General features: G+C 46.9%; 1 protein-coding gene across 5 annotated transcripts in view; it reads left to right on the top strand.

Moving 5' to 3' along the window:
• HOMER2 (homer scaffold protein 2) overlaps window positions 1-12,416 on the top strand; it is a 130,874-nt gene that overhangs the window by 92,176 nt on the left and 26,282 nt on the right. For all 5 annotated transcript variants that reach the window (XM_049108502.1, XM_049108503.1, XM_025436894.3 and 2 more), the window contains one exon: window positions 4,145-4,276. In XM_049108502.1, the coding sequence (XP_048964459.1) occupies window positions 4,175-4,276 (102 nt within the window). In that variant the 5' untranslated portion in view covers window positions 4,145-4,174. The remainder of the gene's footprint in view (window positions 1-4,144; window positions 4,277-12,416) is intronic.

Genomic DNA, 12,416 nt, shown 5'->3' with positions numbered 1-12,416 from the left:
GTCAATGACTAGGTTTAGCAGCAGATTGGATGTATCAGTAGCCAGGATGTGAACTGGAGGATAGACCAATAGAAAATATCCAGATTAGAAACAGAGAGAACCAAGAATCAGGGAGTGAAAAGCTGGTAAAAATGTAAGCCATGTTGGATGCACTCTGGTCTAGCATATGTGTACTTGGAGTCTCAGAAGAGAGGAGACAGCAGAAGTGATAGTCATAGAATGGTTGAGAAATTTTCTTTTTTCCTTCTTTAAAGATTTAATTTATTTATTCATTAGAGACACACAGAGGTAGAGACACAGGCAGAGGGAGAATCAGACTCTCTGTGGGGAGCCCAATGTGAGACTGGAGCCCAGGACCCCGGGATCACTCCCTGAGCCAAAGGCAGACACTGAACCACGGAGCCACCCAGGCGCCCTGATTGAGAATTTTTCAAAAAAAAAAAAAAAAAAAAAGATAAGAAAATTGAGTCAACAGGTTTGAGAAGCTCATGAACTGTTACAGATTTAGCTCTTGAGACCAGTTACTCATTGCCTTGTAAGTAGTACATACACTATATTCCTTTTAGCCACACTAGTTGTGTGGCCTTGAATGTGTCATTTCACTTTGTTGAACCTCAGTTTTTCCATCTATGAAAATGGGAATGAGATAGAAGACTGTATGAAAAAGTGCCTTAGGAACTATTACATCCTAAAGGAATACCAGGGGTCCTCACCTTTGGTGTTCCAGCCTGCCAGACTCCGGGACAGTGTGTTTGGGGCCAGCTTCACAGGTGTGTTCTATACTCAGTCTCTCCCTCTCAATAGGGCTTTGGGGAAGGGATGTGGAGGCTAACTAGAGGCATAGGTCTGCTGTGAAGGAGCATGAAGACTTCCATCCCAGGATCCTGGTAATTCAGAGGTGACGGGGGTTGGCTTTCTGGGATCATGTGATCCACTGTGATCCAGTGCCCAGCCACACACCTGCCCTAGGCCTGCCTTGATTCCACCTTAACCCATCCCGCATGGGGCTGAGCCAGCCCCTGCCAGCCTCCAAGGTCCGAGAAACATTCTACACTTGCCCCTGGTTTAGGTCTGCATTTCACACACCCTGCTCCTCTGCCCCCATCTCTGAGAGTGTTAGGTGACAACAGGCAGAGCTCTTGACCGACCAACCATGCTTGCATCCAGCTATCTAAAAAATGCTTGATAACGTGTCTTAACTCCTGTGGACTTTGTTATTATAGGAGTTATCATAGTCAAAGGGAAAGAACCCAGTGTGCAGTGGAGGCATCTGTACTTTCCAGATGGGCAAGAAGAAGGGAGGTCATCTTGCACAAAATGAGAAGCACATTATATACAAGTTCCACAAGCAGGTTTCTGGTCAGACAACCTGAGTTTTATCTCTAGGCCCTGCTCCTTACCAGGTCATTGTCTCCTTCTGTGAAGTGGAGGGGCAAGGGGTAGCCCCTCCTTGAAGGCTTCTGTGGGCTGATAGAAGGAAAGTTCTCAAGATGTGCTAGATAAATAGTAATTACTGCTGTTAGTATTAACATCCAGAAATTATTTTGCCAAGTAAACAGGGTTTATACTTGAGCTAATGCTAATTTTCTAAGGAGAAAATTCAGTAGGCATGTTCACTTATACGTGGCAATGATACCTCTGTTTCTAGAGGCACCTCTAACTTCCTGCCTGGCAAAGATAAGAATCTGTGTCCAGAAGACTGTCCAGAATCTGTCCAGCAAAATAATTAAAGTTCCTACCAAGGAGGGCAGCCCGGGTGACTCAGCTGTTTAGCACCACCTTCAGCCCAGGGCCTGAACATGGAGACCCAGGATCGAGACCCACATCAGGCTCCCTGCATGGGAGAGCCTGCTTCTCCCTCTGCCTGTGTCTCTGCCTCTCTCTCTCTCTCTCTCTCTCTCTCTTATGAATACATAAATAAAATCTTTAAAAAAAAAAGTTCCTACCAAGGAAACAGAGGCCATGCCAGTTAGTGTCTTTTCTTCCCTGCTTTATCAGAAGTGTTCAGAGTTGACTTTTGAGAATGAGCATTTCCTTAATAAAACCGCCAGTAGATTCATCCTTGAGAATATTTACAGGCACACTTCAGTGATACTATGGCTTCGGTTCCAGACCACTACAATAAAGTAAATGTCACAGTGAACCGCATCAAGGGAGTGTTTTGGTTTCCTAAGTATATATAATAGTTACATTTATACCATGCTGTAGTCTGTTGAGTGTGCAATAGCATTAGTTTGAAAAAAGTACGTCTTAATTAAAAAATGCTTTATTGCTAAAAATGCTATTATCTGAGCTCTCCGTGAGTTGCAGTCAGTGATCACAGATCACCATCACAAATAGAGTAACTGAAAACGTTTGAAATATTACAAGAATAATCCAAACGTGATACTGAGACACAAACTGAGCAAAAAATGCTGTTGGGAAAATGGTGCCGATAGACTTGCTTGACAGCAGGGTTGCCACAAACCTTCAATTTGTAAAAAACAAACAAACAAAAAACCGAATTATCGAAACACCTGGATGGCTTAGTGGTTGAGCATCTGCCTTCGGCTCAGGGCATGATCCCATTCCAGGGGATCGAGTCCCACATTGGGTTCCCTGCAGGGAGCCTGCTTCTCCCTCTGCCTATGTCCCTGCCTCTCTGTCTCTCTGTCTCTCATGAATAAATAAAATCTTTTAAAAAAAACCTAAAACAGCGAATTCTCAGTGGCGTGTGATAAAGTGAAGTGCGACAGAGTGAGCTGTGCCCAAGCTTAGAATGCTACTGCTTCTGCTCAGAGCATCACACATGGTTTGATGGGGAAGTAAGCCACTCTTGCCTGTTAGCAAACATCCCTTTTTTTCCAGGGGCATTTTTCATGAGTATTTCTCAGAGTCTTAGGGCTTTGAAGGATTTCTGCCAGAATGAGCCTGTCATTGATATTTACTAATGCTTATCATTTATTTGGTGATTTATTTACATGTCTCTACCCTCTTCCTGCAACTGCAACAAGAAGATCGGGAATCCTGACTTGTTCATCTCTTGTCTTTGGTTAACAGAATGCCTGACAAGTAAATGTTCTCTGTAAATGTTGAATGCATGAACATGCCATGTGCTGGATATCTCTTCCAACTTCTTTCTCCATCCTTCCTACCATGCTGTGGTCTCCGAGAGGCTGACCTGCAGAGTCCAGCACTTGGTGCATGGGGCCTCTGGCTTCTGATTGGGTCTGGCCAGGGGCAGGAGACCACAGGGGAGGAGTGAGGGTCTCTGTTCCCCACGCTCCCCTCCTGGGGAAAGCCATGCATGTACCCATATATCAAGGCAGTCTGCTGTCTGTGACTCTGGTCCTCCATAATCTGTAACCTCTTCCTCCCCTCATCCTTTTAGGCCAAGGAGGGGGTAACATTAAGCGCCAAGTCCCTATACCATCACTTATGGCTTCTCTACAACCAGCTCATACATGTACCATTACTTTCTTTGTAAATTAACCCTTCACAAATGATCCTGATTGGAATATACCTTTTCTTTTGTTTTTAAGATTTTATTTATTTATTCATGAGAGACACACAGAGAGAGGCAGAGACACAGGCAGCAGGAGAAGCAGGCTCTCTGAGGGGAGCCTGATGTGGGACTGGATTCCAGGACCCCGGGATCACAACTTGAGCCAAAGGCAGATGCTCAACCGCTGAGCCACCCAGGTGCCCCATACCTTTTCCTTCTTGTCAGGAAACAGCAAATCCCAATTGCTGGTGGAGATTTTAAGTTGTTTGAGCTGGACACGGTGGCTCCAGGTGCTTAGAAGAGTGCATAGCACAGTGTCTCAGAGAGTGTGGGGCAGGGCTAAATGGCCATGAAGGGCCGTTGGAGGTACGGAGAGCTTTGAGGAAATAAATAGCAGTTTGGGAAACTATTCTCTCCTTAGGGCATGCTTTCTCCCACTAGCTGTAAGGTCTATTTTAGAATGACTGTCTGTTTTTAACTCAATTACACCTTATCGTGGTCATGTATTGGACTCGGCATAGGATGTGCCAGGAGGTCCCAGGGGCAAGTGTAGCAGTGCCAGGATGCACATGATAGGTGCTTGCTGTGCCAAGCTTGTAAGGAGCTCCATGGGTGGCACATTCAGGGTTTCACTTTCTGTTCTTTGGCTCTTTCCTGCAGGTGATTATAAACAGCACCATCACACCCAACATGACCTTCACCAAAACGTCACAGAAGTTTGGGCAGTGGGCTGACAGCAGAGCCAACACGGTGTTTGGCCTGGGGTTTTCCTCGGAGCAGCACCTGACCAAGGTAATGAGGGTCTCTCATCGGATGCTCTGTCCCTCGGTGCCTGGATGCCAAGGGCCTGAGTGGTGCCACTGGTGAGCAGGATTCCTCTCCAGCCCTTCTGGTGCCGTAGGGCTGCCCAGCCAGGTGACCCCTTAGAAAGCCCAGGTCCCTTGAAATGGTGGTGTCGTTGGGGAAGGAAGGCTTATGTGACACCTGCTCCTGCAGAGCCTAAGACCGCAGCCCCAGCAAACCACCCTGCCGGTGGTTCCTTTCCTGTGTGTGTCACCCTGAGCCCAGTGTGCACCTGCCAGCCCTTGGCATCAGTGACCCTCTGACTGGAGCCTGTAAGCAGAGGGAGGTGCTGCTGCATACTTACAGCAAGCACTTCCTGCCCTGGAGTCCCTGCACCCCTTAAAATGTCACACAGCATTTGCTGTGCATGTTGCTTTTCTTTTTTCTGGGGAAGGTATTCATAACTTTGATTCTCTCAAGGGCTTAACACACACACTCTGTATACAGTCAGAAAGGTGTTAAGAGTGGATCAGGACTGACCACAGGCTTGGAGAGCCCCAAGGTCTGCGGGGACAAACTGACCATCTCTGAGAGGCCTCGCCTCGTCCAGCTGATTAACAGACCCAGAGCTTGTTTGAGTGAGTAGGTTTCCTCATAGGATGCTGGAAGAGCTCCAAGACTGGCTGGTTTACATGACACAGGAACTTACTGGAAGGATGTCAGAGGGTCCCAGAGAATCCTAGGGAGAATTGAAAGGGAAGGCCCAGAGCCAGTCTGGCTCAGGAAACTTGGCTTAAGGAGTGTTTCTCTCTAGACCATGGCCCTGAACATATTTATTGAGCTCTCGCTGGGCCAACGGTATGCTAGGTGCTAAGGATGCAGGGCCGTGGTCCATTCTGAGAGGCATTTACGAAATTCCAGACTCCTGGGGACTTGACAGGGTCACTTACGATGGACTTGACTGCTTGGGTTCCCTGTGTATACAGATGACAGCTTGCAAAGAGGGGCCATTAAGACAAGTCAGGACGCCACCCTGCAGGGGCCTGCGGATCTGCACCTCACATCTGTCCAGAGTGCGTGGATGTGCTGTGTGCGTACACACACATACACACTTTGGCACGCACGCACATACAAGCTCGGACATGTATGCACACAGTTACATGCTTGGGTACACATACACGCTTAGACACACATGTTTGGGCACACAGGCACCTACACAGGCACATACATGCTTGGGCTCAAAGGCCTGCAGTCCATGGATCCAGCCATCCTACCTCCACAGAAATGAGCCCCTGATGGAGGACACCCCACAGACTCTTCTCTTCCTCAGGTACTTCCATGTGGACATCACCTCCTAAGAAGCCCCAGAGACCCAAAATGGCCTGGTGGCACTCTAAGCATCCTTCTCATGCCACTTGCTCACAGAAGTATCCTTTTCTAGAGACTAACCCCCCCCCCCCCCCCAGGGGCACATGGGTGGCTCAGTTGGTGAAGCATCTACCTTCAGCTCAGGTTATGATCTAAGGGTCCTGGGATCAAGCCCCATGTCCCGTCTCCCTGCTCAGTGGCGAGCCTGCTTTTCCCTCTCCTGCTCCTCTCCCAACTTGTGCTCTTGCTCTCAAATAAAATCTTTAAAAAAATAATACATAAAACCTTCCCTTCAGTTCACCAGGGCCCTGAAACAGGGAAGGTAACAGGATTCTTGACTCTGGGCCATTGGGTATAATTGTGGGAAACGATGTCCCTTGGTCCCCAGACTTGTGCGCTGTACCCCTGAGGGGAAGCACCACATCCCACCAGCCTGGAGAGTGTGTGTTCCAGCAGCAGCACAGCAGAGTTCTATAAGGTGGGAAGACCGAGAATCCCAGGGTTATCAGACCCTTGCTTCCTTTCATTTGTGGAGAAGTGAGTCTGCTGGCTTGAGGCTGTGCTACGTGGCACAAAGGACGTTAAGCAAGTCTCTGAGTGGTGGGGCTGGCACAGCCATGACAGACCATGGAGCCTATCAAGGGAGGATGAGTCCCATTTGCTCTGGATGAAGGTGCCCAATGCAGTTATCTTTGTACCAAGCCGGTAATCACTTAGGGGTATGATGCAGAATTGGGGCTCACTCACTCTTGTTTGTGGTTGGCACTCAGCGGGTCAGAGATCCAGTGGCCATGGAGAGCAGGAGCAAGGATGGTCAAGGTCACACGGTACCTTTCTCCCTGACCCCCAGACCGGTGTGTCCTGGAAGGCTTTGGAACAGGCACTGTGCTGCCCGTGGGAGAAGGACCCGGTGTCCATAGGGCAGCCCTTCCTGCCCTGGTTTGAAGGATTCTCTTTGGTGCCAAGATGAGGGGTTCAGAGGAACATTGTCTAGTCCATTCAGGCTGTTATGACAAAATACCACACACTGGGTGGCTTATACACAACAAAGTTGGTTTCTCAGGGCTCTGGAAGCTGGAAGTCTGAGATCAGGGTGCCAGCATGGCTAGCATCAGAGGAAGGCCCACTTTCCAGTTATATGCTGGCAGTTTCTCACTGTGCCCTTATGTGGTGGATGGAGAGCCCTCGGGTCTCTTATGAGGCCACCAGTCCCATTTCTAAGGGCTCCACCCGCGTGACCTTATCCCCTCTCAGTGGCCCCACCTCCTAATGCATCACATTGGGGGTTAGGATTTCAACATATGAATTTGAGGGGGATGCGGACTTTCAGCCAGTTGCAAGCATTCACATGGAATGTGAGTATTTTCAGACTTCGGTTCCTCTGGCCCCCCTGTGTTCCGCTGATGCAGCTCTTCCCAAATCTCTTTGTCACTAACCTTCTGACTCTGCTGTTTCCTGATCCCTACCCAGGCAGCTGGGCCCCTGACCATTTCCTCAGGGCTCAGAGTGGACCCTGCCACCAGGCTACCTGCGCCATGCATGCTGGACAAGGAGATGTTCCAGGTCATGCCCACGGGGAGGACTTCCCTTTTCTGTCATCCTCCACGTAGCAGGAACCGCACGAGCAAACCCATGGCACCTTGTCATGAGAGAGACTGTTCTGTTAATGGGGTCTGTGGGCTCTGGGGTGGGCAAGGCTATGGCCAGAGGCCAGCCCTGGACTTGAGACTGTGGCCTGTGGAGGACCTTTTTTTTTAAGATTTTATTTTTATTTATTCATGAGAGATGCAGAGGGAGAAGCAGGCCCCCTGCAAGGAGCTTGATGCCGGACTCAATCCCAGGATCCCGGGATCATGACCTGAGCTGAAGGCAGATGCTCAACACTGAGCCACCCAGGTGCCCTCTGTGGAGGATTTTAAGCCAAGAAAGAGAACGATCAGATTTGCATTGTAGCTTGATTTGTCCAACCTCAAGGCAGACTGGGCTGTTCTGGGACCAGGGATGCCTAAGTCAGAGCTGGAGGCCCTCGGGAACCGCCATGGGGCTGAACTGGCAGGACTCAGTATGTGGATGTGAGACACAGGAACTCTAGGGTGAGGCGGGCTGGAGGGTGGACAGCTGGAGCTGCTGTTTTGTGAAATGAGGAAGAACAAGGGCTGTGAGAATCAGAATTGATGTGAAGTGGAAGCAGGTATGATGGTGGTTTGTTGAACCAATGATACCAGCACCACTGTCCGAAGCGAGCAGCAGGGATTGGGCACCTTTTCCCTCTGAAGCAGTGCCTGGTGGGGACAAGGATGGGGAGGGGTCCTCCTGAGCCCCTCCATGGTTCCTCCCCATGGCGGAGGAGGCAGGGGTGTCCTCCTCACACCTCCAGGGAAGCCCCATGGAGATGCAGAGGCTCCATCAGAGGCAAGGCCCTGCGGCCGTGAGGTCACTTCCTCCCATGCAGCCCAAGGCTCCAGGCCTTCCAGAAGCCCCAGCCATTTGACAGAATCAGCTCTCAGCTGCCTGGAACAATTTCTCCAACCTCGGGAGGAATCAGAGGAGCTAGGAAGGATAAACAGGAAACGTTTTGATGAAAAGAACCTAAAGAAGGGAGAACTGAACACAAAAATCATGGTTAGAGGTCACTTCCTTCCAGCTCCAAGAACTGAGGAGACCTCAGGCCTTGCTGTGTGCATGGGCAGCCTCTCCTGGTTCTCTCCAGCGGAAGGGAATGTTCTGTTGTTCGGGAGGAGTGCCCTCCTTCGTGAGTCACCCAGGCTTCTCTGGCAGCGCTGGAGTCTCCGCTGTATGGCCATGACCTGCCGTTGTCACAAAGACTCATCAAATAAGCCCTTAGATGTCGCCTTTGTTCAAAGTGTTTCAAGTCAACTTTCCCCTTCTCTGTGACAGGGACGATTAGCCACACACTGATGAATTACCCTGAAGTGAGGCTGGCAGCCTCGACAAGTGGCAATTAGCTGGCAGAGAGGAGCTCAAGCCCGAAGCCTCCCAGGGCATGTGGCTGAGGGGATGGCTGGGGCTACGTGTTCCGGACACCACCAAACAGCCACCCACGGTCCCAAAAGAGGGATCAGTAATCACAGCCTGTAAGGAGGCTAGAAAAGGAACGCCAGTGTGGCTATTTTCATTTAAGAATGCTTTATATACACATCTCTCCCTACCTTCCAGAAGGGAAAATAGATACCTTGGTCTTCACTGCTCCTATTACGAGGACCACCCCACACCACCAGCCCAGACGTAGTATGGGGACTGTCCGCCCGCTGGCAGGGACATGGTGCCTCGGTGAAGGAGCTTGCATTCTGAGAAGAGGAAGAACTTCTGAAAAGAGATGAAAGGAAGGAGATCCAAATGTTAAGAGTGAGCCAGTTGTTAAATGGAGGTTCTTTCTGGCAGCTGACCTTGGGGTGTCACTGTTTCAAGTTTGGCTCCCTGTCATTTATCACAGACAGAAGGAAGTACATCCTGCCACAAAGGGGATGATCATGTTGCTAGTGCTCTGTGATCAGTTCTTCTAAATCCTCTCTCTCAGACACACAGATACACATGGCATTGGCTGTTGACCCATTTTAATTATTTCATCTGTAATCCAAATTTACATCCTGAAGTTCACCTCATCAAGTCTGTGTAGTTGTAACAACATTGCTCTGTCTTCCACCTTTCTGATTTAAGGGCCATTGTTTTTAAGTGGGGGATATTAATCATTCTTTTGATATGTTTCAGTGAGAATGCTTTGGGCTGCAGGTAATGGAACTAATCACAGTGCTGAGGCAAATAGACTTATTCTTTTCATACACAAAAGAAATCCAAAGGAAGGCCGCTGCCAGCATTGATAATGGTGGCCCCATGATGTTGGGTGTGAGGGCTCTGCATGTTTGTTTCTTTTATTGGCCTGTTCCTCATGTTGCTAAGATGGCTTCTCAAGCTCTGTCCATCACGTCTGCATTCATGGCAAGAGGGAGAGGGCAGAAGCTACCTCCTTGTGAGCTCCCTTGGCAGACTTCTCCTTCCAACAGTCAGTCTTGGGTCCCTGGGCCACCTTCCAATGAGGGGTAGGGGGTGGGGCAGAGAGAATTAGGTTGCCATGACCGGTTTACACTAGTTCTTATTTTCTCCCAGCTAGGATATTTCCTGCTTCAGTCAAATTTGAAATTTTGTTAAGCCAGGAGAAAATAAATGGATTTTGAATAAGCAAATCGTGTCTGCCACGGGGTCTTCAATACACAAGACCAAAAAAATCCACAAATAAAACAATAGTCTTTCATTTTCTAGCAGGATAATGGTGAAAAAGATGATGATTTTAATTTTTTTATAGATTATTACTCCAAGTTTAAAAATTGCAGAAAATGATCCTAATAAGTAAAAACATCAGAATTTGGCATACATTTCAGAAACCTTTATGCTTTGAATATCCTTTGATCTGTTGGTCTCATTTATTGGCATCTATTCTTAGGAAATAATTATAACTGAGCACAGAGATTTAACTGTAAGAATTTTCCTTGCAGCATCATTTGTAATAGCAAAAACAAAAATCCAAGAACACCAGCCAAATGCCCAGCAGTAAGCAATTAGGTGAAATAAACTCCAGTATATCCTTTAGGGTACTATACTACAAGGCAATTCAGATGCTATAGTAGAAGGTCATATAATTGCATGGAAATATTAATGTCACACTGTTAATTTCAAAAGTGACTATAAAATAAAGTGTACCATATCATTCTACTTTGAAAAGAAGTATGTGTCATGGGGCACCTGGGTGGCTCAGTCAGTTGAGTGTCTGACTCTTGATTTCAGCTCAGGTCATGAGATCGAGCCCTGTCTCTGGCTCCGCATTGAGTTTGGAGTCTGTTTGGGATTCTTTCTCTCACTCTGCACCTCCCCCTGCTTTCTCTCTCTCTCTCTGAATTAATAAAATCTTTTAAAAAAATGTGTGATGAACGCATATACACAGATAGAAAACTATTCAAAATTTATGTGGTCAGTGCGTATCACTGGGTGATAGGACTACAGGTTTAAGAACTATTTTTTTCCAAGCTACAATGTCTAAATTCACAAGCATATGTGCTTTTTTTTATATATATAACGGGAAGATTTTAAAACTAAAGACTTGGAGTCAGGGGATTTTTCATCAAAGGACAATCCTCTGGTACTTCTTGGTTGCTGCTGGGTTTCCATTGTTATAGATAAAGCTAGGATTAGCATTTTTGTATTGAAGCCTTTTTTCTTTTTTTTCATGTTCTCCATTTTTTTCATAGAATTGTTTCCCAGAAGTGATATCACTAGGTCAGTGGGTATGAATGCTTTTTTTCACTGATGATCCACATTTCCAAATTGCTTCTCTGTGGGGCTGCACTGCCACACAATGTGCCTGGAAATATCTTGCCCACATTGGGTATTATAATTGTATTTAATGTTTGCTAATTTAGCAAGCAAAGAATAGTACCTCATTATTTTGATTTGCATTTCCAGCGGGACTGAGCAATCGTTTTTATCAGTTGCTTGCTTACTGTGTTTTTTTTATTTGTGAATTTTGCCATGTATTTGTTGGGTTTTTTCATATTTTCCTTTTCTGTGTGCACAAACTCTTCCTCTACTAAAGATAATGGCCCTTTTTCTATGATACCAGCCTATCTATGCATAGTCCTCCCCAGGTGGTTGTTTCCCTTCTGATTTAGTGGGGTTTTTTCCCTGTTGTGTGATCAAGTCTGTCATTCCTATGATTTTTCTTTTATTTCTTCCAAGTTTAGAATATTACCCTCTCACCCTTCAAGCAGAAGTTAAATAAATGTTCAATTCTGTTTGCATCCATATTTTTAAAAAACACACTTACCCCTTTACCTCATTGAAAACTGATCATGAAAAAAAAAAAAAAAAGAAAGAAAACTGATCATGCTGCATGTTTGCAGTAAAGATTTAAACTCCTTTGCCTCTTCTTACTAAGGTTGTGTCAGTCATCTTCCCCACCAGTGTAAGATTCCTCCTTTATCACAGGCTAATGTTGACATAAACAGTAGGACCTCTTTCTATTGTGCATCTACTGGTACCACATGTTTTAGGGGATTTTTTTAATTTAAAATTTATCTGATAGGGCGTATCCTACCTACTTCATTACATTTTAAGCTTATTTTTTGAAATTTTCTTTTTTATTCTTACCCATTTGAAGGCAAAACCAAATCCTCTACAAACTCAGAATTTCTCTGAAGACAGAAGCCAAATCTTCCTTAATTATTTCGGGGTCCCCAGCTCAGTCACTGGCGCATAGCGATAACTAGTTCATGTTTCTGAATGGATGAATTCACCCTTTGATATGTCTCTTTTACTAAACATTGTGGTTTCCAGGCTTTAGCTTTTATTTTACTTGCAGAAGGCCAGAGATGCTACAGTTCTCTCTCTTGACCCCTTGCCACCAACCCAGCAAAGCCCCATGTTTTCTCCTCCAGTGGCCCACAGAGGCAGCATTGTTACCACATCGTATAGATGAGGCCGAGGCTCAGAGTGGTTCACTTGCCTGCACTTGAAAGGCTGGTAAGGGTCAGAGTTGGGCCACTTACCTAAGCTGGCCGCTAAGCAGGTAGGTCTTAAGACACTATCATCCAGTGCTGGTGTCAGATGTCCTGTGTTCTATCCCAGTGTAACATTGGCGGTTACAAAAGCCACCTGTCCCCATTTGTGTACCAAGCACCCAGGGGTTGCTGTGAGTGTGTATGTAGTGAGATGAGACACCTCAGCCACTCTGCTCTGCTCATCCCTGGGAGCCAAGGAGACGTGTCCTTTC

Source organism: Canis lupus, chromosome 3 (assembly GCF_003254725.2).
Source record: "Canis lupus dingo isolate Sandy chromosome 3, ASM325472v2, whole genome shotgun sequence".
NCBI classification, from domain to species: Eukaryota; Metazoa; Chordata; class Mammalia; order Carnivora; family Canidae; genus Canis; species Canis lupus.
This window is presented reverse-complemented; position numbering and strand designations above follow the sequence as displayed.